Consider the following 24,207-nt stretch of genomic DNA (forward strand, 5'->3'; position numbering starts at 1 on the left):
TTTTGCCCCTCCATTCACATCAGTCCAATTAATTCAGTTGCATGCACATCTCACACCTTGATGAGTGTCTAGACCCTAATTCAGGCACCCCTCTCCATCCTTCCATCTCCCTTTCAGACTCCTTAGGGGAGGATGAACTGTTGGATTGATTGTGGAATGACTGCGACAACCAGAATTCAAACCTTTGTGTTCCCCTTCAAGGGGCCTGTGAACACATTAGGGTCAGCATCATCAACCACTACCTGCAGTCATCCTTTCCATATGTTTGAACCATTTCAGTACACCCTTGTTGGCCCTGTCAATGAATCTGCACTTACTGGCACACCTCTCTCTTATGCACTTATTTCTTACACAAAGAATTGGCATCACACCATCCTAATACATTTCATTTCCAACACATCCATCCTTTCCCTTTGTTTTGTATTCAAGACCAGACTCATCCATACTCATTCAGGACTGCTGAACATACAGAAATACCTGTCTCTACCTTAAAACTCACTAACCTTTCCTTCTATGCACCCTTTGTTGCATATTGGACCTTAGCCCCCTTTTCCATGCTATGACAGCCTTCAGCTACTGTGGTTCCATCTTCTGCCAAGTTTACTGCCATATACTTCAAGTATTCCATGTTCTCCAGGTCTGTCCTGCTGTTGAAACTCATTCCAAACCATCCTCCCCTACTCTTTTGATGCATTTTATTTCCTTACTTTTGTTCACATTTACTCACAACTTTCTCATTTCCCTCACTCTTCCAAACATTGTCATCAGCTTTTAGTCTTTCACCAGGTCTGTAACATCTGCTAAAAAGCAACTGTTTCACTGCTCATGCTCACTATTACCCCCAGTATACCATAGACCTCCTTGTCACTGCAAAGCCTACATTTACTCCTACAACCACCCCACTCATAAAAAGATTAAGCAAATAACAGTGACATTGCACATCCTCAGTGCAAGCCCGAATTCACTAGGAATAGCTTTCATATGTATATTTGCCTTACTCTTCTAGGAAAAACTCACTGTGGTTACTTTCCATTAACCCCACATATTTACAGCACTTTCCAAGGTTCCTTATTGTTAGCTCTGTTTTATGCTATCTCCAGATCCATAAATGCTGTTTAAACAATTCATATTTCTCTAAGTATTTTTCACAAATTCTTCAGACACCAAATCTCTACACCTTGTATCTCTCCCGAACCACATTGCTGCTGCCTCACTTAAATGTTTAGTGAACGCCACTACCCTTTCATTCACCACTCTCCCTATACCTTACCAGATTTACTCAAGATTCTTATATCTTTGCAATTAGAGCATTCATTTTTTAGCCCCCTTGCCTTTGTACCAGGGTAAGAAATATGTGAATGAGTGAATAATAAGTAGGTGAATGAGGATTTGAATAATTATTTGCTCATATTTTTCACTGTAACTTTTTGTTTGGACCTTTACATGATACTGTGTAACAAATTAATTCGATTTTGTACTTTGAACTCGAGTTGAGGAAAAAACAATAATTACACAGTTTAAAGAGGGATAAGGGGGAGAAAAGAAACAAGATTACTTGGAAATGAGGGACTGGAAGTTAGACAGAGCAGCTTGTCAGTAGGCAATAAAAGCTGTTTAGCATGCCACCTCTACACTAATGTGCCCTTTTTTCACTTTCTTTTTGGCATGGTACTTCTAAGTTATACTGTACACCATTCATAATGCTATATCCTTTTATTTAAGGTAAAAGTTTAAAGAAACTTCATGTTTATCTTTTGCAGTCTAGTTGACGTTTGCAAGAAAAGCAGGTATGTTACTGAATTCACCTATGTTCCAGCCTGGTTTTGTGTGTGCTTGCTTGAACCATTTTAAAGGTAAAAGCAAATAGAAAAGATATGCTTATGAGCAGAATTTATACATCTGAAATGAAATCATGGATAAAACAAAATAAATTTACTGACTGCATCACACATTTTGCTCAGGGTGTGTGCTGGTAATTTCCAACAGATGTACACTTCGGAATATAGCAGGGCATAGATAAGGAACTTCATGGTTAAGGTAACTGTTCCCTGTTTTCTGCCATCTAATTTCCTTAATAAACTCCTTTCTCGAATTCGTGCTGACAGACCAAGACCCTAGTAACAGATTAATAGCTGATTAGCTATCTAGCCATCTTTTTTATTGCCTCATTTTAATTTAGACACCCCAAAATATGTCCAGTTTCAGATTTGAATGGCCCATGAATTAATGGGAATACCTTTAGCAGTCCTCATCTGTAAAGAGTTACTTCATCATGTATGTATTTTTCAAACCTATGATGAAACCATATTAATTTCTTGTTATTCAGATCCCTTTATTATGAATCAGACTGTCATTTTAGAGATAAAACTTCCCGCCTTAATATTCAAAAAGGTAATTGCACACACATACTTGGGGAGCATAAGTATATCTTAGAATTACTCTGAAGTGTAACTGTGGGTAAATATAAGATGTTAAAATATTTGTAACCAAAATGTAGATTTATGCATAAAGTTTTGTGCTTTTGTTTCAGGGCCACCTGCCAAGCCACACCTGGGTGATTGTTGAGGTGGCAGTGCACAAAATTTTCTCCCCACAGTCAGTTATTCTTCTGCCATTCCAATGACTAAATATTCTTATTAGTTTTCTAGAATGGAAATTAAGTGCTTTTTAGCTAGACTTAGAGGACTAGGCAGATGATCCAGAAATTCTTGAAAATGGTCATCTGTCTTTGAATTGTATGGATAGTGATTATATTGACGCTGAAGAAGTTTTGTGGATGTTTCAGTAGAATGCGCTAAAAAGTGTAGGAGTAAGGCCGAAGTTTCCAGCAGTTTGCCACTGGGCATTTTAATTTTTATTTTATAATCAAAGTGATTCACGGATAAATTTTCTTATAACAGCAAAAGTAGAAAAATTTGTAAAATTACCAGCCACGCTAGACAGATGCAGTGTTGTCAAGGTCATGCAGGCAGTAGCAACGCTGCCTCTTCTTACACTAGAAATACTTTCTCCTGCCTCATCTTGACCAGTTTTCCATGCTAGAGAAGTCAGTGTTACCAGTTTTCCATGCTAGAGAAGTCAGTGTTCATAAAATGATTGTTCACATGATACAGAGACAAGTTATCATCATTGAGTACTTTGATCATCTGACTAGTCCTCTAAATTAAGTTAGAAGCTACTCAGTTTCTTCCTTAGAAAATTCAAAAACTTTGCTGTCATTGGCATGGCTTAAGACGACTGACTGGGAAGAAGTTATTGCACACTGCCACAATCTGGGTTTGGTGTGGCTATGGAATAGAGGCACAGAATTTGATGTGTAAATATCTATCAGCAGGAGTCACTTGGCTCGTGTAAATATCTTCTCTATCTTCTCTGTAGTATTTAAGGGGTTAAGATTATTAGCGTTGCCTAAGCTAAGAAAGATATCTTAAAAGAAGACATGGAAATTAGTCCAGACAGCGACACCAGCTAGGCCAGTCTTAGCTGAGAATGATAAAGTTTTTGTTTTCAATTTGATTTTCATCAGAGGATCAAACAGGAAAAGTATCAAGACTGATCACTTGTGACTTAATCCACAAGGGGAAGCCAAGAGGAAGAAATAATAGGTAAATCACCAAAGAACAAAGATTGGGATGCTGTTTGAAATTACTAAAAAATGGTATCAGAAGTTTAACACAAAGAAGGAAATAAAGTGAGGAATCCGTTTAAGTTCACGAACGCTTGAGATGAGGAAGGAACTTGAGGATATGAACAATGGGTATGAGCATAGATTCAAATTACTTGAAGGGATTGATAAGTTATATAACCAGAGGACAAAAAATGAGAAAATAAAGGTCAGATAAGTCTTTTCATGATGCCCTAAAGGCTGTCCAGTAACATGAAATGCCTGTAATAGATTTATTCATTTTATTTATTTTGCTTTGTTGCTGTCTCCTGCGTTAGCGAGGTAGCGCAAGGAAACAGACGAAAGAATGGCCCAACCCACCCACATACACGTGTATATACGTACACGTCCACACACGCAAATTTACATACCTATACATCTCAACATATACATACATATATATATATATATATATATATATATATATATATATATATATATATATACACAGACATATACATATATACACATGCACATAATTCATACTGTCTGCCTTTATTCATTCCCATCGCCACGCATTAAATAACCACCCCCTACCCCCAAATGTGTGCGAGGTAGCGCTAGGAAAAGACAACAGAGGCCACTTTCATTCACATTCAGTCTCTGGCTGTCATGTGATAATGCACTGAAACCACAGCTCCCTTTCCACATCCAGGCCCCACAGAACTTTCCATGGTTTATGTAACCTATTTATAATGGTATGCAGGGAAGGGGAGTAAGAACAATTTAGGGGGTTGATCAACAAATGCAAAGCACAAATGTTGATAAAATGGAACAGAAACATATGAACATAGAGGTACAAAGTGAATTCATAGAAAGTGTATAAAGGAATTTAAACAGCAACAGGTCAGTGGGTCTTTTCAAAGCTGTTCGTGATAATTTGAGAGATGAGATTTTCAGAAATTAGTATAAGGGAAATACATATAGATGACTCAAAGAGTAACATCAGTAATCTTAACATGTAACTAAGGAGGCACAAATACTGCCATTTGTGGATTTGAGACAGTCAGTCAAATCTGTTCATAAATGTATCTCTATTCTTTTTTTCAACTATTCTCATTGGTAAATCATTCCATATGTCAACTTTTCTGTTGAAGAAAAAATACTTTATTTGAAATAAAATTTTTATCAAATTTGAAACAATTATGATAAACAGATCCACTCTTAAGCTGCTACTGAAATCGAGATTATCAAAGCCTATTATAATTTTGAATACTCATGTAAAACCTTTTTTCTGAACTAAAGGAATTAAGTCAGCTAATCGGCTCTTGAGAGGTACTCCCCCCCGTTTTTTTGGCTGAACACAATATTCATTGTCAGGACACTCCAGTGAATTGTACGAAATAAGGGTTATTTCTTTAAGCTTAAATTTGAAAACCTTATCCACGAATTTTTTCTCCATTTCTACTGCTTCTAAGCACTGCCTATTTATTTGTAGGCCTTCAGTGATTAGTACTCCAAAGTTTTGTGAAGAAGCAGTTAAGGAAGTTTATGGCCTGTTTAATGAAAGGGTTAGAAAAGTGGAAAGCATATAGTATGTATGATTGTAAGCTTTAAAGGGAGATTTTATAGATAGTCAGAGCAATGGAGCTTGACAGTTCAGCACAGAAGGATCTAGCAGAAAAGTTGGTGACATCACAGAAAGATTCGTAAATCAGGAGGTTGAAAGATATAAATCCTATTATTTTTGTGCTAGACCTGCCTTTCTAGCAAAGTCCAGTTGAAGGTACTTGTAGGTAGGTACAAATAGTATTTTACACACACACACTTACGGACCTATGTGGTTAAGCAGTTAATGTTACTGACTGTTACATATGCACAGGCCACCTGGGATCAGACCTTTGAATCCTGGTTGTTGCAGCCGGTCCATTGTCCACCCAGCTTTCATCTTCCTTAGGGGCAGGTTTCACATCCACCTCTTTCCTTTTTGTGACCCTCCAGTACAATCTCTTATTTTCCCTTGATTTTTCACTCAGCTTTCTTCCAAAATCTTCATCCACTCTTCCCTTTCCTTTCCTTTGTCAGTTCTAAGTATTCCACTTACACATTTTATATTCTTCTCTCCTCCTTTACTGAACTTCTACTGGTTCATTCCTTTGAAGCAATATACTATATGCCTTTATCTTCTCTCCTTCAGCATCTTATCTGTCCACTATGCATTTCCCTTCTTATTCTCAACCTTCAAGAGTCTTTCTCTAAACATTTTAAGCACCTCATTCACACATGACTGCATTCCTACATATATTGCACTTCCATCTAAACTTTCAGTCACCCTTCTTTCATACTCCTTGCATTTTTTCTGATTAATTTTCTCGTTTACCAACATGGTCAGAGTCCCCAAAGAATCCTCTCATAACAGCCTTTCTCAACCTTTCATCCATTGCCATATAGTCCAGCAAACCTTTTTGTTCTTCTCTTCCATCATTTTTCACCCTTGTCTACCTGTGGATCATCTTGTGCTGAAAATAGGTATTTGCAAGGAATTACCCCTTCTCAGCACAGACATCCACAAGATAACTTCTATTCTCATTTACTACAGGCTCTCCCCATTTACCAACCACCTCACAGATTTCATAGCATCCCACTTTTGCATTCACATCACCCACCACAAACCCCTTTTTCTCCTCAAAATCACTTATGCAGTCATTCAAATTTATCAAAAAATGCTCACATTTCATCCTTACCTTGCAGTCTTCATATTCACAGGTGCATGTACACACACCCATGCATACTTTTCATTTCAAATCTCTCCTTTCACCCACAAACATACACAGAGTCGTGATTTCATAAGCGTATCCATTTGATTGATTCATACTTTATAATTCATTTGTAAGGTCCATGTGTTTATATACTGTATCTACAAGGTTCCAACAGACTTTTTCCTATACAAGGAATTATGTATTGTTTGTGTTTGAATTTCTAGAATTTTTTTGCAAACAAGAAACTGAAATTTGTCTTTACTTAATGCTCTTTTTATCCTTTCACCATACCATGAAAAGTATGAGATAGTACAGAATGATAATAAGTATGCTCCAGCTTTGGCTATACCTCTGATATTGGTAAAGAAATGTGATGTTACAGTACAGATTCAGAATTATTTTTGAAAAATTTAGTTTGGTTTTTCAAGAAATTATGAACTCTGATGGATCAATAGAGGTTAACTTTGAAAGTCCACAGTACTGAACATGACGTTAGCCAAGACTTGGGTTGAAAAGCATTACTTGTGAAAGTAGTTTTGATTGCTCTTAGCCACCTGATGTGTAAAAGGTGTAAGTGTCACCTTTTGGAATTCTGAAGCAAACGGACTAATATATCCTTTTTTTTTTTTTTTTTTTCTATATACTGTGAAGGTATTTAGATCCAAAAATGGAGGTTGATTATATTCTCAACAGAATCTGTTGTGCTCCTGACTTAGGAGAGAATAACATATTATTCTGACATCATCATGGCCTGCTTATTGATAACTTCGTTAATTCCTGTATGAAATTCATTTTTGTCGTATGCCTTGAATATTTAATATATTACATTACATTCTCTCAACAGTAAGTATACAGCTTATCTCATGTAGTGCAGTCAGTATCTTCTAATGTAAATTGATTTTCTAATGTAAATTGTAGAATTTCAGTACACCTATTTTCTGTTGTTGAAGAAATTTAGTGCATATCATGTAAATTTGTCTCAGCTTTTTTTTTTTTTTTTCATACCTGAAAATGTAGCTCTTGGTATTTTCAAATGCTATTTATATTATTTCTTAAATTGGCTTTCTCAAAGTCTGTCAGCTAAAGATATTTCAAGGTGCTGGCCATACAAGATTTTGGTTTAAAAACTTCATCCTGAGTTGTGAATTCCTTGTTTTACCTGTAGATCCTCTTATTCTTGATGATATTGTTTCTGTTGGGAAAGTCTTTTCAGGCAGTAGCTCATGCTTTATGTAATTTTCTTTATATCCAAGGATCTGAAACCGTAAAACTAGATGAGAGTAACATACTTTTTGCATGTAAACCATTTGCTCATTTGATTATAAGCTGAAGTGTACTTAGCTTACTGTCAGGATTAGAAAGAGGAATTTGCATTGAGTTTGTACATATGCCTTGGCCACCCTATTGATGGGAGTTCCCAGAAGGAACAGACATCTGAGATATAGATAAGACAGATAGATTGTCCATATGTTGAGGTTGGGTAGGCACAAGACACACTAGCCACCCCACCTACTCAATAGTTGACCTTATCTGGTAACTGTTGGATGTGCGCAAGAGAGGAATTCAAGTGGTCTGACTTGTGATAGGAACATTTGAACTATTGCAGAGATATTTAGTATTGTTTGGTTTCTTTTAATGATGATGCAGCTATACCTGGTTATGTATGTTGATAGAGGTGAAGTTGGATTGTTCTCAGCTCAGTCTGTGTAGGATGAGCATTGAATCTCATTTTTTTTTTTCCCCAACACACAACCAGAGGGATTTGCCAATCTCCCATAGCTGGTTCAAAAGCTGTCTGTAGCATGGAGTGTGTTATTAGTTTATGGAGCAAGATCAGGGAGGATGAGAGTGTGAATATGGGGAAGTGTGTAAGAACTGCTATGGATGGGGAAACTGTGGTATACAGAGGTGCAAGCTTCGTGAATCAGTCTTCGTAAGAACTGCTAACATAAGTGGAAAAGTTAATAGGATGGCAAGATAGTTAACTGTAAGCTGACTTAACCCTTTGAGTGCATCATGATGTTTTAAAAACAATTTCTAAAGTGCTATTTCCATCAAAAATGAAATATCCTTTTTGCCATTCTTTTATTACTTTCTATCATATAGCAAAATATAGTTTTTATAAAATGGATGAAATTGTTTTTTTGTTAAAAGCATAATATTCACTCACCTGTTTTACTAGGGGATCAAAATTAATCCTGAAGTGTGAATAATGTATAATAAACCATTAAGTTGTAATTTTCGCAGAATTTCCCAGGTCAAGTTTAGATGAAAAATAGCCTAAAATATGGAAAAAGTGATTCCAGTAAAATGCATTGTACTTGCTCAAACCATTTTACTCAGCACCCTAAAGTAATTCAGAATCATGGATTAAGTATTATAAAGCATAAGGCGAGTCAATGTAAAATTCATCTTACTTCTGGGTAATAAAAACGAAAGGTGAGAACTGTTATATCTGTATGGAAGTTAGTGTTAAAGGTAAATATGGTTGCATACAGGGTCAATAAATTCTCTTAAGATAGCAAAAAAGCATTATAGATCTATCTTTACTGCATTTAATGCTACTATACCTGAAGGTGAAACATCTTTTCTGCTTACTGAACCTCTAGACTTTGATGGTAAAGGCCCATATTCAGCTTATCTGAATTTACCATATTTAATAGTTTCCCTTGCAACAATTTCATAACTAGTGTCAGGAAAAAGTTTCTGAAAACACTTGTATGGTTTAAAATTTACCAAACCTCAAACTACTTGTCGTTGTTGGAAATCCATAACTTTTTCTTGTTGTTTTGAGTTACATGATATTGCATTCTTCCCTTTAGACCATAAGGGTATTGTAGATATCAGTACTGCTAGTGGGTGGGGCTCTAGAAGCAGTGCCATCTTTTTGCACTGGCTCACTTGGATCATCTTTGTCACTGTTTTTTGAGATAATCAGGGATTCCTTGCTCTCAGAGCTTAATTCTGTTTGTCTGAAGCAAAAGTCTTCTTTCTCATCGCACTCATAATGCCCTGAAAAAAAATAAAAGGATTAAACAAAGCTTAAAGGGATGCACATGCGTTCAATTGCCTGCTGAGCTGATACCATTTTGTCTCTTCTTTATTTGTCATATATGTGTTTACCTGTTGTTCCATTATACAGTACATATTTTCATATGTAGAGGAATAACGCATACAGTATACATTCATGGATCATATCATGATGTTATAATATCCCTACATTACCCAGTTTATGGTAAAAAATGAGAAGGAATTATTGGCATCTGGTTGTCTCTTGAGAGTGTAGTCTGGAAGTGATTTATGCTGTATGTTTATGTCTGTTTACCATTTGATCTAGCAAATATGGCAGCACATACTGGAGTCTGGATGCAACAATATCTCAGGGAAATTGTTGTTCCCATGAGATGAAAGTAGACATTTTTAAACAGGCACACATAGTTTCCGATGGTTGCACTCACAGGGAATGAAGCTCAGAGTAGATGTAGACCATTGCTCTCAACGGGTTAATGCAGGTTACCTTTCAGAGGAGAAATCTGATCATATAAGTTGTTTTGGTGACAGTAAGTAATACTGTAAAAAACTAGGAATCTAAATATTGTAGTAATATTGTAGTAATATTGTAAATATTGTAGTAATGATGGAGTGTTATAAGCTGACATGTTCAGAATGTTGATGGGATATAGTTTAACATAGGAGTTTTCAGGAATGGAGAACCTGAATATTGGAAGGCATAAATTGAGGATTCTTAGAAAGCTGATAACGTGCTCAGCATATATTTGTGATTCATGAATTTCATTGACAGCAACAGCAGTACCAACAAATGAAATTATTTTGTTCAGAGATTATTGGGTTAATAAAAGTGTACCAAGAAGGGAGAATGGATTTGATGGAGAGATAGAATTTAAATGATTTGCCAGATATACTTCATAAATAGCTGTTTGGGGAGAACCACAAAGCTTACAAAAGAAGATGAAATTGGTTAGATTTGAATAAGTAAGAATACCAAAGATTAGATGTTAGAATGTAAAGTTAGTTTGATGGTTTAAAAAATTGAATTTGTGATGAAAAGTTTTGAGAGATTTTACATTGAACCTTGCTTAATGTTAAAGAAATATGAATAATTAACTTAAGACAAAATGACTCATATACTGTGATTTCCATTAAAGTATGCTTAAATGAACAAAATGTATGACATGAAGCAAAAAAAAATATAGGATGTATACATGCTTTAGTATAACTTAAAACTGTGAAACTTGAAAATTTGAAAAAATTATAAAACTGTGAAACTTGAAAAATTGAAAAAAATCATAAATTTTAGTGTACTTAATCTCTTTTTATATTAAAATCCCTGTAACTTAGCCATCTTTTATGTCAAATTCCCAAATCAAGTTTTCATTCATGTGCATAAGAAATGGAGTATGGACATAGCATATACTATTACAAACAAACACTGGAATGAGCCCAGCAAACATCAGTTTGCTGATATGAGTGAGCATTTGCTTGAGGACTTTGTTTCATCCATAAACAGTAAGGATTTACTTGGATTTTACCCTTATCAGTTGTCATAACATCTGAAGCCTACATCACATTGCCTGGGCCTATGATGTCACTAGCATAAAAGTTCATGTGGCATCATCTGGCATTCAACCATCATCACATACTTGTTCACACATTTTTCCTTTAGAGATGTCAGATGTGTATCCCTTTCTGAGGATATAGTTTTTTGGCACTCAGTCAGCTAGACTTCAGGTGTTTATCGTACTTCATAACATGCTTATGTTATACCTTCTTTATGTTTTTTATGTAAGTTTATGCTGATAAAGTAATCTTTTCTTGTATGAGTAGTTTTCAGGAGTTTTAGCTGGATATGCTCTTGAGTTGTTATCAGGATGGTGGCTGGTACTATCATAGACATTACTATTGGACTAGTCAGCCAACTTTAATTTCCTAAATCTGAGAAATCTTGGTTGTGAAAATTATTCTCCTTGACATGGATCACCAGTACAAAGTGGCAAGGTCACTGTTTTCATGGGTTCTAAGAAAAACATCTTAAATCTTATGCTTACATTGCTACATTTCTGAACAGTTTTCAGGTATGAACTATGGCAGACACAGTTGGAAAATGTTGTTCAGGCTAGTACAAACTATTCTAGTAGGCAACAACTACTTTTATTTTTCAGTCATGAGTGGCAGGCAACCACTGACCAGGGAAGTCCTACTGCCTGGCATTTAGGAGGGATAGTAGTGGCAGTGGAGTGAGCCAGCACTGGTTTTTTTTACATATCACCTTTCAGGCCTAGGTTGCTGTCTTTTTTTTCCATGCCTCATCTACATGTAGGTTGCTGTCTTTTTTTCCATGCCTCTTCTACATGTAGGTTGCTGTCTTTTTTTCCATGCCTCATCTACATGTAGGTTGCTGTCTTTTTTTCATGTCTCATCTACTTGTAGGTTGCTGGTACACACCCACTATCCCACACCCTCCTTTCCTCATAACAGTATTTGACAAAACCAACCAACAATTCTCCAGTTGACTGGAGCTAAGTAGATCACAGGGCCCACCTGACTGCCATCACTTTACTGGTATCCATCCAACTTCCACAGCAACAGCTCATAAAAGTCAATTTCCGCAACATGTGAAAGATGCATGTGCCATGCGAAAGGGGAGAGATGGGCAAAATGGAAAGAGTAGGGAGTGGTGGGATTAAGGAGTAAAGGTGCTTACAGAAGAGTGTAAATGACTTGGAGAAGTATAAGAGAAAGAGGCACTAGTTCAAGAGGAAGGTGCAGTGGTTGAAAAAATAACACAAATGAGAGTTGGTGTGAGCTAGTATAGGTAAACATTAGGGAGATTTAAGATGTTTTGGAAGGAGGTTAATAATGTTCAAAAAACTACAAGAACAAATAGGAACATAGGTGAAGGGGGCAAAGGGAGAAGTGGTAACAGGTAGAGATGAATTGAGGAGATGGAGTGATTATTTTGAGGGCTGTTGACTATGATTAATGATAGGGTGGTAGATGTAGATTGTTTGAGTTGGGGTTGTATGTGAAGTGAGAGAGTCATGGAAAGTGGTTTGATGAAGAGTGAAGAGACGGAGAAAGCCTTATGTAAGATGAAAAGTTGCAAGGCAGCTGAAGTGAATGGAAATGCAACTGAATTTCTTAAGAAAGGGGGTGACTGTGTTGATGATTGGTTAGGATTTCAATGTATCTAAGAATCATGTTGAGGTGCCTGAGGATTGGTAGGATGCATGTATAGTACCACTGCGCAAAGGCAAGGGGGATAAAAGTGAGCGTACCTGTTAAGTTGTATGGGAGAGTACTGACTGAGAGGGGGCAGACATGTTCAGAGCATCAGAGTGGAGAGGAACAGTGTGGTTTCAGAAGTGGTACAGGATGTGTGGAATAAGTGTTTGCTTTAGAGAATGTGAGAAATATTTAAAAAAGCAGATGGATTTGTATGTGGCATTTACGGATCTGGAAAAAGCACATGATAGGTTTGACAGAGATTCCATGTGGAAGGTCTTAAGAATATATGGTGAGGGAGGAAAGCTGCAAGAATCATTGAGAAGTTCTTATCAAGGGTGTAAGGTATGTACGAGTAGGAAGCGAGGAGAGTGAGTGGTTCCAAGTAAAGGTTGGTCAGAAGCAGGGGTGTGTGATTTCACCATGGTTGTTTAATTTTTTTATTGATGGGGTGGGGACAGAAATAAATGTGAGTCTTGGAAAGAGGGGTGAGTATGCAGTCTGTATGGGATAAAAGTGCCTGGGAAGTGAATCATCAGTTTGCTGATGATACAGCACAAATAGCAGATATGAGTGAGAAACTACTAAAATTGGTGACTGAGATTAGAAGTGTGTGAAAAGAGCAAATCGAGAGTAAATGTGAATAAAAGTAAGGTTATCTGGGTTGAAGAACCAGTTAGTTTTGGTGTGAGTTTGAATGAAGAAAAATTGGAGTCAGTGAAGTGTTTTAGATACCTGGGATACCTATGAGTGGACATGGCAGCAAATGGAAATATGGAAGCAGAAGTGAATCATGGGGTGGATGAGGGAACAAAGATTCAGGTAGCACTGAAGAATGTGTTGAAAGAGAGATCTTTTATCAGGGATGACAAAAATGGGTATGCTTGAAGGTACAGTAGTTCCAACAATATCATATGGATGCGAGGCATGGATCATATGGATGCGAGGCATGGGCTATGGATGAGGATGTGTTGGAAATAAATTGTATGTCAATATGTGGTGTAAGGCGGTTTGATTAAGTAATAAAAAGGTACGAGGTGTGGTACTAAAAGGTGTGGTTGAGAAAGTTGAAGAGGATGTGCTGAAATGCTTTGGTAGGGACAATGAAGAAGGAAAGATCAACAAAGAAGATATATGTGTCACATGTGGAGTGAACAAGAAGGGGGAGACCAAACTGGAGATTGAAGGATGGAGTGAAAAAGATTTTGAATGACTGGAGCCTCAGCATGTAGGAGGGTGAATGGTGTGCAAGGAATAAAGTGAACTGGAACAATATGGTATAATGGGGTCAATGGGCTGAACCATGGTATGTGAAGCAGCCAGGGTAAACCATGGAAAGATCTGTGGAGCTTTATATAAATAGGAAGTTGTGGTTTCGGTGCATTACACATGACAGATAGAGAATGAATGGGAATGAACGTGGCCTCTCTTCATGTGAATCTGGCGAAACCTAACTGATGTGAGAAATGACGATCAAGTATGATATGAAAGTATTCCCCTGAACCCCTTCTCCAGTAGTTCCTGGAACTTTAAGGGTGCACTAAAATCATCTGCAGGGAAAAAATGGATTACTCTGGAGTAAAAAAGAAAGTTCTCTTGTGAGACTGTACCTGTGACAATCTCACTGAAGGCGATATTTCACTCACAGCATGACCACAAGCCAATGAAGTCCAATAATATCATCCTAAACTATTTATCATTAGCAGTACTTAAATATAGCAAATCACTAACACATTGTTCAGCAGGCTTTGCTCTCTCCATGATGACTTTTTTACTGTTCCTCAGTCTTAAGGCACTGGTAGACAAGTTGGGCTGAGACCACATCTTCAACAGCCAAACCTGAATGAAAGTTTTGAACTGTTGTTAGTTATGCAACTCACATGGGTGGTATGTAGTACATAGGCATCTCTTAAGCTGTTAACTAACTAATAATATACAAATTTTGGGAATCAATTACCCATTGTTCACCTGAAACTTAAATTATGGATATAAACAAGACTGTAAGTGAGTGTTGAGAAATGTCTGACCTAATTTTACTAAAGTACCTAAAGGCACACAAGTTTATCAATGTAATCTCCTTAAAATCTTTATAATCTCTGCATTAATCATGACAAGACTTGATAAAGTTTACTTACCAAGAGACTTAAAAATGGTAATTTTATCGTTCAAAACTGGTTTTGTCCCCAGTATCACTTCCCCAATCTCTGCAAATACTGTAGCTCCTGATTTAATGATATCCCCTGGCAAAACAAAGATGAAATTAATTAACATAATGCACTAAAATGAACCATGATAAGAGATCTCCTGCCTTACAGTATTTTCATTCTTGCCTAATTTCAAATAATGAACTAAAAGCTTAAGTAAAATGTTTGATAAAAACATGGTTCTGGAAATTACAGCAAAATCTAATGTCAGAACTTCCTTTTTCCTTTTTCCTCTGCACTGCATGCTTCCCAGATATGGATTACATAAACGGTTACAATGAATCTGACAAGTCATGTCATCATTAAACAACAACTGACCTGCCTCCCATGCACCCCATCCCTAACAGACTTCATACCTGCCCCTTTCTCCTCTCTCCAAGACCCTTGCATTTACCTCTCCCTCACCAACCCATCCATGAACATATTAAATAGCCATGGTGGCATCACATCCTCCTCCTACAGACCCACCTTCACCTGAAACCATTCACTCTCCTTCTTAACTATTCGCACACACATTTTTGAATACGAAAGTGTGTAATGTGGCAGTTGAGGGTATAATCAGAGGGCATAGGGCATTCAGTATGGTGAACAGAAACAGCAAACAGCTTGTGGAGTTGTATGCTGAAAAAGGCCTATTGATTGAGAATACCCGGTATACAAAGGGAGACATACATAAGTATATGTGTAGTAGGAAAGATGGTAAGCAGGCTTTCTTGGACTGTCCTAACTGATGGGCATGCAGAAGAGAGGCAGGCTTTCTTGGATTGTCCTAAGTGATGGGCATGCAGAAGAGAGACTTTTGAATGAGAATGTGCTAAGAATGGCAGTTGGTGGGATGTCTGATTATTAGTTGGTGGAGGTGAGACTGAAGATTTGTAGAGGCTTCTGGGAAAGGGGAAGTGAAATGGGTGAGAAGAGGGTAGTGAAAGTGAGCAAGCTTGGAAAGATGGTTGTGAAGGTAAATTAACCTGGAAAGGAGGAATGTAAAAGTAAGTGAGCTTGGAAAAAAGGTTTGTGTGATGAGATACCAGGAGAGGCTGAGTGCAAAATAGCAAAAAGTTAGAGTAAACCAAGCTAGGGGAGCAGGTAAGGAATGGAAGGTATTTGAGGAAGCAGTTCTGGTATGTGCAACAGAATTGTATGGCATACAGAAGTAGCATGGAGGCAGGAGAGAAAAGGTAATGAGTCATGGGATGACAAAGTCAAGTTGCTAAAGAAAGAGAGGTGTATGGGCATTACTTACAGGGAATGATTGTAAGTGATTGGAATATGTAAGAGAAAGTGGCAGCCAGTCAAGAGGACGATGCAGGGGCTGAAAAAGAAAGCAAATGAGAGTTAGGTGAGCGGGTATCACCAAACTTCAGGGGGAATAAGATTGTTGTGGAAGGTTAATAGTATAAGAAAAACAAAAAATAAATGGAAACATAGTGAAACGAAACAGAGAAGTGGTAACAGGTGGAGATGAGGTGATGAGGAGATAAAGTACTTTTGGCATTCGTAGGGTGCTTGGGTCAGAGAAGTATGAAAAGTTAGAGAACTATGCCAAGTGCTTTGTTAAAAACAGAAGAGGTAGTGAAAGCCTAGAGTAAGACGAAATGAAGAATGGCAGCTGGAGTGGATGCTATTACAGATGAATTTCTCTAGAAAGGGAGTGACTGTGTTGCTGATAGGTTTGTTAGGATTTTTCTTTTTATGTATGGATCATGGTAAGGTGTCTGAGGAACGGCAGAATGAATGTATAGTGCCAATGTACAAAGGTATGGGGGACAAGGAAGATTGCTCAAATTACAGAGGTATACATTTGCTGAGTGTACCAGTTAAGTTTGTATGGAAGAGAGGTGATTGAAGGTTGTTGACAGGCACTGAACATCAGATCAGGGAGGAAGAATGTGGTTTCAGGAGTAGCAAAGGGAATGTGAATCAGGTATTTGCTTTGATGAATGTGAGTTAGAAATAGAATAGAAGCAGAAGGACTTGTATAAGGCATGGATGGATCTGAAGAAAGTATATGATAGGGCTGACAGAGATGCTTTTTGGAGCAAGTTAAAAATATATGGAGTGGGAGGAGAGCAATCAGAAGCTGTGAGGAGTTTTTAGCAAGAGAGTAAATATCATTCAAGAAAAACTACTGTACTCAACCTATATACTCAGTTTCTTGTTGTTCACCATACGGTGTTCAGAAAACATTAAGATTTTGAACTTAAAAAGAAAATATCCATCCTCTTTTCATCCATAAGATTTACATTAATACCACACCAACCTGCTTCCCTTTGTGCAGACTCATAACTGTCAGCATATATAGTTGCAGCTCGTACCAAGTCTTCTTCCATCTCCTGCTTGTTGGGTGCATGGGCTCCAACACCTCAGAATACACAAGAAAATACTTATCAGTTGTGTTTAGGATGACCATTTTGCAATAAAACTTCAGAATGCAAGATTTGCATTGCTATATGCCATTTTACACAAGAAATGTTCTCAAAATATTCAGAGAGACTTACTCCTTACAACCTCATTAATACCATTTTACTCAGACAGGAACAGTATGAATGAATATGTGTAAGAAGAAACTACATAAGTTAATATTTGATTTTCAGCCATATTTCTTTGTATAGGTCAAAACACATGACAGCTAGAGACTGAGAGTGAATGAATGTGGCCTTTGTTGTCCTTTTCTCGTGCTACCTCGCGCGCATGCCGGGGGAGTGGGGGTGCTGTTTCATGTGTGGCGGGGTGGTGAGGGGAATGGATGAAGGCAGCAAGTATGAATATATATATATATATATATATATATATATATATATATATATATATATATATATATATATATATATATATATATTCTTTCTTTCTTTCTTTCAAACTATTCGCTATATATATATATATATATTCTTTAGTCTGTTTCCTTGCGCTACCTCGCTAACGCGGGAGACAGCGACAATGCAAAATACAATAGATAAATAAATATATATTGTTGTTCGCTGATGATACAGCGCTGGTGGCTGATTCATGTGAGAAACTGCAGAAGCTGGTGACTGAGTTTGGTAAAGTGTGTGAAAGAAGAAAGTTAAGAGTAAATGTGAATAAGAGCAAGGTTATTAGGTACAGTAGGGTTGAGGGTCAAGTCAATTGGGAGGTGAGTTTGAATGGAGAAAAACTGGAGGAAGTGAAGTGTTTTAGATATCTGGGAGTGGATCTGGCAGCGGATGGAACCATGGAAGCGGAAGTGGATCATAGGGTGGGGGAGGGGGCGAAAATTCTGGGAGCCTTGAAGAATGTGTGGAAGTCGAGAACATTATCTCGGAAAGCAAAAATGGGTATGTTTGAAGGAATAGTGGTTCCAACAATGTTGTATGGTTGCGAGGCGTGGGCTATGGATAGAGTTGTGCGCAGGAGGATGGATGTGCTGGAAATGAGATGTTTGAGGACAATGTGTGGTGTGAGGTGGTTTGATCGAGTAAGTAACGTAAGGGTAAGAGAGATGTGTGGAAATAAAAAAATCGTGGTTGAGAGAGCAGAAGAGGGTGTTTTGAAATGGTTTGGGCACATGAAGAGAATGAGTGAGGAAAGATTGACCAAGAGGATATATGTGTCGGAGGTGGAGGGAACGAGGAGAAGAGGGAGACCAAATTGGAGGTGGAAAGATGGAGTGAAAAAGATTTTGTGTGATCGGGGCCTGAACATGCAGGAGGGTGAAAGGAGGGCAAGGAATAGAGTGAATTGGAGCGATGTGGTATACCGGGGTTGACGTGCTGTCAGTGGACTGAATCAGGGCATGTGAAGCGTCTGGGGTAAACCATGGAAAGCTGTGTAGGTATGTATAGTTGCGTGTGTGGATGTATGTATATACATGTGTATGGGGGTGGGTTGGGCCATTTCTTTCGTCTGTTTCCTTGCGCTACCTCGCAAACGCGGGAGACAGCGGCAAAAAAAAAAAAAAAAAAATATATATATATATATATATATATATATATATATATATATATATATGCCTGTGTACGTATATGTATGAATACAAAGTGTATAGGTATGTATTTGTGCATGTGTGGGCGTTTCTGTATATACATGTGTATGTGGGTGGGTTGGGCCATTCTTTTTGACTGTTTCCTTGTGCTACCTTGCTAACACGGGAGACAGTGACTAAGTATGATAAATAAAATAAATAGCTCAATAAATGTGTATGAATAAATGAGTAATTGTCTACCTGTTCACTTTTTCCTGCCTCAGCATGGTAGTACCAGGAACAGAAGTAAAACAGCCCCATTTACTTGCATCCAATCTCTATCTGTCATGCATGATGCAGTGAAACCAGAATCCACCATCCACAGTCACTAGTTGAAAGGCAGGCAGCGTCTGTTCTGAAAGCTCTGTGTTGTATGTTTTCCAGTTGTTATATCTGGATTGAAAAGGGGATGGAAGACCAGGTGGGTTAGGCATAGTTTAGAGTGGAGTGGATGAATTCTTTGTTGAGGATGCCAAGGGATTATTTTTGTTATCCAAATATGGTGCCAGATTGTGTTTTGAGGGCATTAAGTTTGTGTGTGGCTGTGTTTGTTTTTGGCGTGAGAAGTGAATGTCATGTGTGTCATACGTGATGCCTTGAATGCTGTGTGTTTTGTTTGGTGGGAGTGATTGTCCATTCAGGGTGAATGGAGGGTGTGAGTTGAATTCATGTCTGTCTGTGGTTAAAGGAGTGACTGATGACTTCTATGGAGATGTAGTCATTATTTAGTTATATTTATTTTGCTTTGTCGCTGTCTCCCGCATTTGCGAGGTAGCGGAAGGAAACAGACGAAAGAAATGGCCCAACCCACCCACATACACATGTATTTACATACACGTCCACACATGCAAATATACATACCTATACATCTCAATGTACACATATATATACACACACAGACATACACATATATACACATGTACATAATTCATAGTCTGCCTTTATTTATTCCCATCGTCACCTCACCACACATGGAATAACATCCCCCTCCCCCCTCATGTGTGCGAGGTAGCGCTAGGAAAAGACAACAAAGGCCCCATTCGTTCACACTCAGTCTCTAGCTGTCATGTCATAATGCCCGAAACCACAGCTCCATTTCCCAAAAACAGATGAAGATTAACCTATTTGCTCACATCCACTGTTTAGCTGTCATGCATAATGCACCAAAACCATTGCCCCCTATCTACAGCCATGGTTCAACCCACTGACAGCACACTGCCCCCTTTATACCACATTGATACCATTCACTGTCCTGTGCACACGTCACACCCTTATGAATGTTCAGGCCCTGACCACTTAATTCATCTTCCATTCCATCCTTGCACCTCCTCCTCAGTTCCCACTTCCTTTTTCTCCTTCACCTCCAATGTGTACTGTCTTATTCAGCCTCTCCTCACTCATCTCTACATATACACCCTTTACATATCAATCCTCTTTAACTTTCTTGGATACAATTTTCTTACCACCACACCTCTCTCTTCCCGTATCTCTTATATGACCATCCCTCCTCACCCCACACACCATCATCAAACTTAGCTCAACTGACCTCTTTCATAATTTCTAATCTAGGGCCACACCTTGCATCCATACACCATTGTGAATCCCAACAAACATACCTATTTCACTTTCACAAGAGTGACCTCTGTTTCTACATACTCCTCAAACACCTAGGATCTTAGCCCCCACTCATCCATCCCATGGTTAACTTCAGTTTCCATACTTCCATCCACTGCCATATTCACTCCTAGGTATCAGAAACGATCCATTTACTCCAAACCCTCTCCATTCAAACTTTATCTCTAACCAACCTCCCAAGCTTCATAACCTAACTTTCATTTTATTTACATCAACTCTTAAGTTTCTCCTTTCCCAAACTCAGAAACCAGCTGCTGCAGTTTCTCACTTCGAGTCTGTCATAACAGAAAGTCATCAGCAAACAAAATGTGACTCATCTCCCGGCCCCCCAACCCAACCCCTCTCTCCTTGTATTTACCTCAATCACATCACAGCACCCTAACAATACAGTAGCAAAAACAGACATGTAGCTCTATATCACATAACTGGATCAGTAAAGCACTTAAAACAAAACTTTCTCAACTCTATAGAAGTCTTCAATCACTCTTTTAACTTCAGAGGCATGAATCCAGCTTACATCCTCCAATCACTTGGAATGGACAATCTCTCCCATGGAACAAAACACTTACCATTCTAGGCATAACATACAACACACACATGAAATTCACTTCCTGCACAAATAACACCAACACAATAGTAACACACAAATGAACTAACATTAGATTTGGACAAAAATAAGAATATATCAACATCCTTTACAGACAATTCATCCACTTCACTTTAAACTATGCCTCACCTGCCTGCCAAAAGCAAATATATTAAAGTCTTATGCCAAAAAAATAGTACACTCAAAACAATCACTGCCTATTTACCATAAATACTGAACACCTACACAATGAAACAAAGATCTCAACAAAATTCCACTCCTATATATGTGAATAATATTTTCTTTTCTTTTTTTTTCATACTATTCGCTATTTCCCGCATTAGCGAGGTAGCGTTAAGAACAGAGGACTGGGCCTTTGAGGGAACATCCTCACTTGGCCCCCTTCTCTCTTCCTTCTTTTGGAAAATGAAAAACGAGAGGGGAGAATTTCCAGCCCCCCGCTCCCTTCCCTTTTAGTCGCCTTCTACGACACGCAGGGAATACGTGGGAAGAATTCTATCTCCCCTATCCCCAGGAATATACCTAATAGTATACTGTGTATGATAGTCAGCTTTTATTATACACCCACTATTTACGTGTGCTCTTGGCTTAACCCATTCAGCTTTCAAGATGGGAGTTGAAGTACTAGTGCAGTTGTTGATCACATCAGCATCCTTCACTGCCTCCTGGACAGTAGCTGCTACTTCTGCTGGTATTCCCTCTGACTGAAGAGTTGCACATAATGCCTTAGCTGCTTCTGGTCTCCGTGCCCAAAGCATTATCTATTTATGACAAAATAAAATCTTTACATTAAATAATGATACTTTGGTGAATGAGCTAAAAGGGTAAGTAATGGAAAAATGCACATACCTTTCACTTTAGTGCACATGCACTGTCCACACCATTCCTTGAAGTAGTCCTTATCACCTCAATATCTAAATTCATCATACATACACTTTCCCTTACTGACATCAGGATATTAAAAGCAGAGCTTGCCCAAACATTTCAGTTCATTTCAATTATATATGTAAAATTTCTTTACTTAGAGCATTTATCACTCTTCCAGTGATGTTTTTCTTTGAGTTACGAAATGTCTGAAGCTCAGTCTAGACCCATCAAAGAGATCAGAACAGTATATACATTCTGAAAACAATACAAACACTACCTGGTTACAAGGAAGAGAGACTATAAATCTTTTACATGTAGAGATCTTGTACCTATATAGTAAAAGAGTAACACTCAACAGAAATGAGAAAAATATATAAGAAGTGGTAAAAGAACTGATAAAAAGAAGAACACTTCAGATATTTGATACAAAAAGTTTGACCCCCCCTCCAAACATAAAGGTAAATTACACACTAAAGATTTCTGTCAACTCAGTTCTTACTTGTTTCATGTAACAAAATTGAGTACAAGCTTTAGTGGAACATGAAAATAGGCAATGTTGGAAATAAAATGACCTAGTATCCTCAATTTTTTTTCCATTATACTTAACCGCCGTCTCCTGCGTTAGTGAGGTAGCACTAGGAAAAAGAAGAGGAATGGCCCAAGCCACCCACATACACATGTATATACAGAGACGCCCACATGCGCACATATACATACATATACATTTCAAGGTATACATATATATATACACACACAGACATATATACACATGTACATAATTCATGTCTGCCTTTATTTATTCCCATCGTCACCTCACCACACATGGAATACATCCCCCTCCCCCCTCATGTGTGCGAGGTAGCGCTAGGAAAAGACAAAAAGGCCACAACAAAGGCCCCATTCGTTCACACTCAGTCTTTAGCTGTCATGTCATAATGCCCGAAACCACAGCTCCATTTCCCAAAAACAGATGAAGATTAACCTATTTGCTCACATCCACTGTTTAGCTGTCATGCATAATGCACCAAAACCATTGCCCCCTATCTACAGCCATGGTTCAACCCACTGACAGCACACTGCCCCCTTTATACCACATTGATACCATTCACTGTCCTGTGCAACACGTCACACCCTTATGAATGTTCAGGCCCTGACCACTTAATTCATCTTCCATTCCATCCTTGCACCTCCTCCTCAGTTCCCACTTCCTTTTTCTCCTTCACCTCCAATGTGTACTGTCTTATTCAGCCTCTCCTCACTCATCTCTACATATACACCCTTTACATATCAATCCTCTTTAACTTTCTTGGATACAATTTTCTTACCACACCACACCTCTCTCTTCCCGTATCTCTTATATGACCATCCCTCCTCACCCCACACACCATCATCAAACTTAGCTCAACTGACCTCTTTCATAATTTCTAATCTAGGGCCACACCTTGCATCCATACACCATTGTGAATCCCAACAAACATACCTATTTCACTTTCACAAGAGTGACCTCTGTTTCTACATACTCCTCAAACACCTAGGATCTTAGCCCCCACTCATCCATCCCATGGTTAACTTCAGTTTCCATACTTCCATCCACTGCCATATTCACTCCTAGGTATCAGAAACGATCCATTTACTCCAAACCCTCTCCATTCAAACTTTATCTCTAACCAACCTCCCAAGCTTCATAACCTAACTTTCATTTTATTTACATCAACTCTTAAGTTTCTCCTTTCCCAAACTCAGAAACCAGCTGCTGCAGTTTCTCACTTCGAGTCTGTCATAACAGAAAGTCATCAGCAAACAAAATGTGACTCATCTCCCGGCCCCCCAACCCAACCCCTCTCTCCTTGTATTTACCTCAATCACATCACAGCACCCTAACAATACAGTAGCAAAAACAGACATGTAGCTCTATATCACATAACTGGATCAGTAAAGCACTTAAAACAAAACTTTCTCAACTCTATAGAAGTCTTCAATCACTCTTTTAACTTCAGAGGCATGAATCCAGCTTACATCCTCCAATCACTTGGAATGGACAATCTCTCCCATGGAACAAACACTTACCTTCTAGGCATAACATACAACACACACATGAAATTCACTTCCTGCACAAATAACACCAACACAATAGTAACACACAAATGAACTAACATTAGATTTGGACAAAAATAAGAATATATCAACATCCTTTACAGACAATTCATCCACTTCACTTTAAACTATGCCTCACCTGCCTGCCAAAAGCAAATATATTAAAGTCTTATGCCAAAAAAATAGTACACTCA

At 38.1% G+C, this 24,207-nt stretch overlaps 2 protein-coding genes across 3 annotated transcripts in view; one reads left to right on the forward strand and one right to left on the reverse strand.

The window, feature by feature from the left end:
- The window catches only part of LOC139760672 (ankyrin repeat domain-containing protein 40-like), a 54,280-nt gene extending 39,624 nt beyond the window's left edge, over positions 1 to 14,656 (forward strand). For both annotated transcript variants that reach the window (XM_071684191.1, XM_071684193.1), the window contains exon 7: positions 1,761 to 14,656. The gene's annotated coding sequence lies outside the window, so the exon portion shown is untranslated. The remainder of the gene's footprint in view (positions 1 to 1,760) is intronic.
- Positions 8,804 to 24,207, reverse strand: part of LOC139760673 (ketimine reductase mu-crystallin) — a 38,069-nt gene continuing 22,665 nt past the window's right edge. Inside the window, exons 7-10 of the mRNA XM_071684198.1 lie at positions 17,071 to 17,172; positions 14,742 to 14,846; positions 14,338 to 14,445; positions 8,804 to 9,375 (exon numbers count right to left, since the gene is read on the reverse strand). Coding sequence (XP_071540299.1) covers positions 14,378 to 14,445; positions 14,742 to 14,846; positions 17,071 to 17,172 — 275 coding nt within the window. The 3' untranslated portion in view covers positions 8,804 to 9,375; positions 14,338 to 14,377. The remainder of the gene's footprint in view (positions 9,376 to 14,337; positions 14,446 to 14,741; positions 14,847 to 17,070; positions 17,173 to 24,207) is intronic.

Source organism: Panulirus ornatus, chromosome 37 (genome assembly GCF_036320965.1).
Source record: "Panulirus ornatus isolate Po-2019 chromosome 37, ASM3632096v1, whole genome shotgun sequence".
Lineage (NCBI taxonomy): Eukaryota > Metazoa > Arthropoda > Malacostraca > Decapoda > Palinuridae > Panulirus > Panulirus ornatus.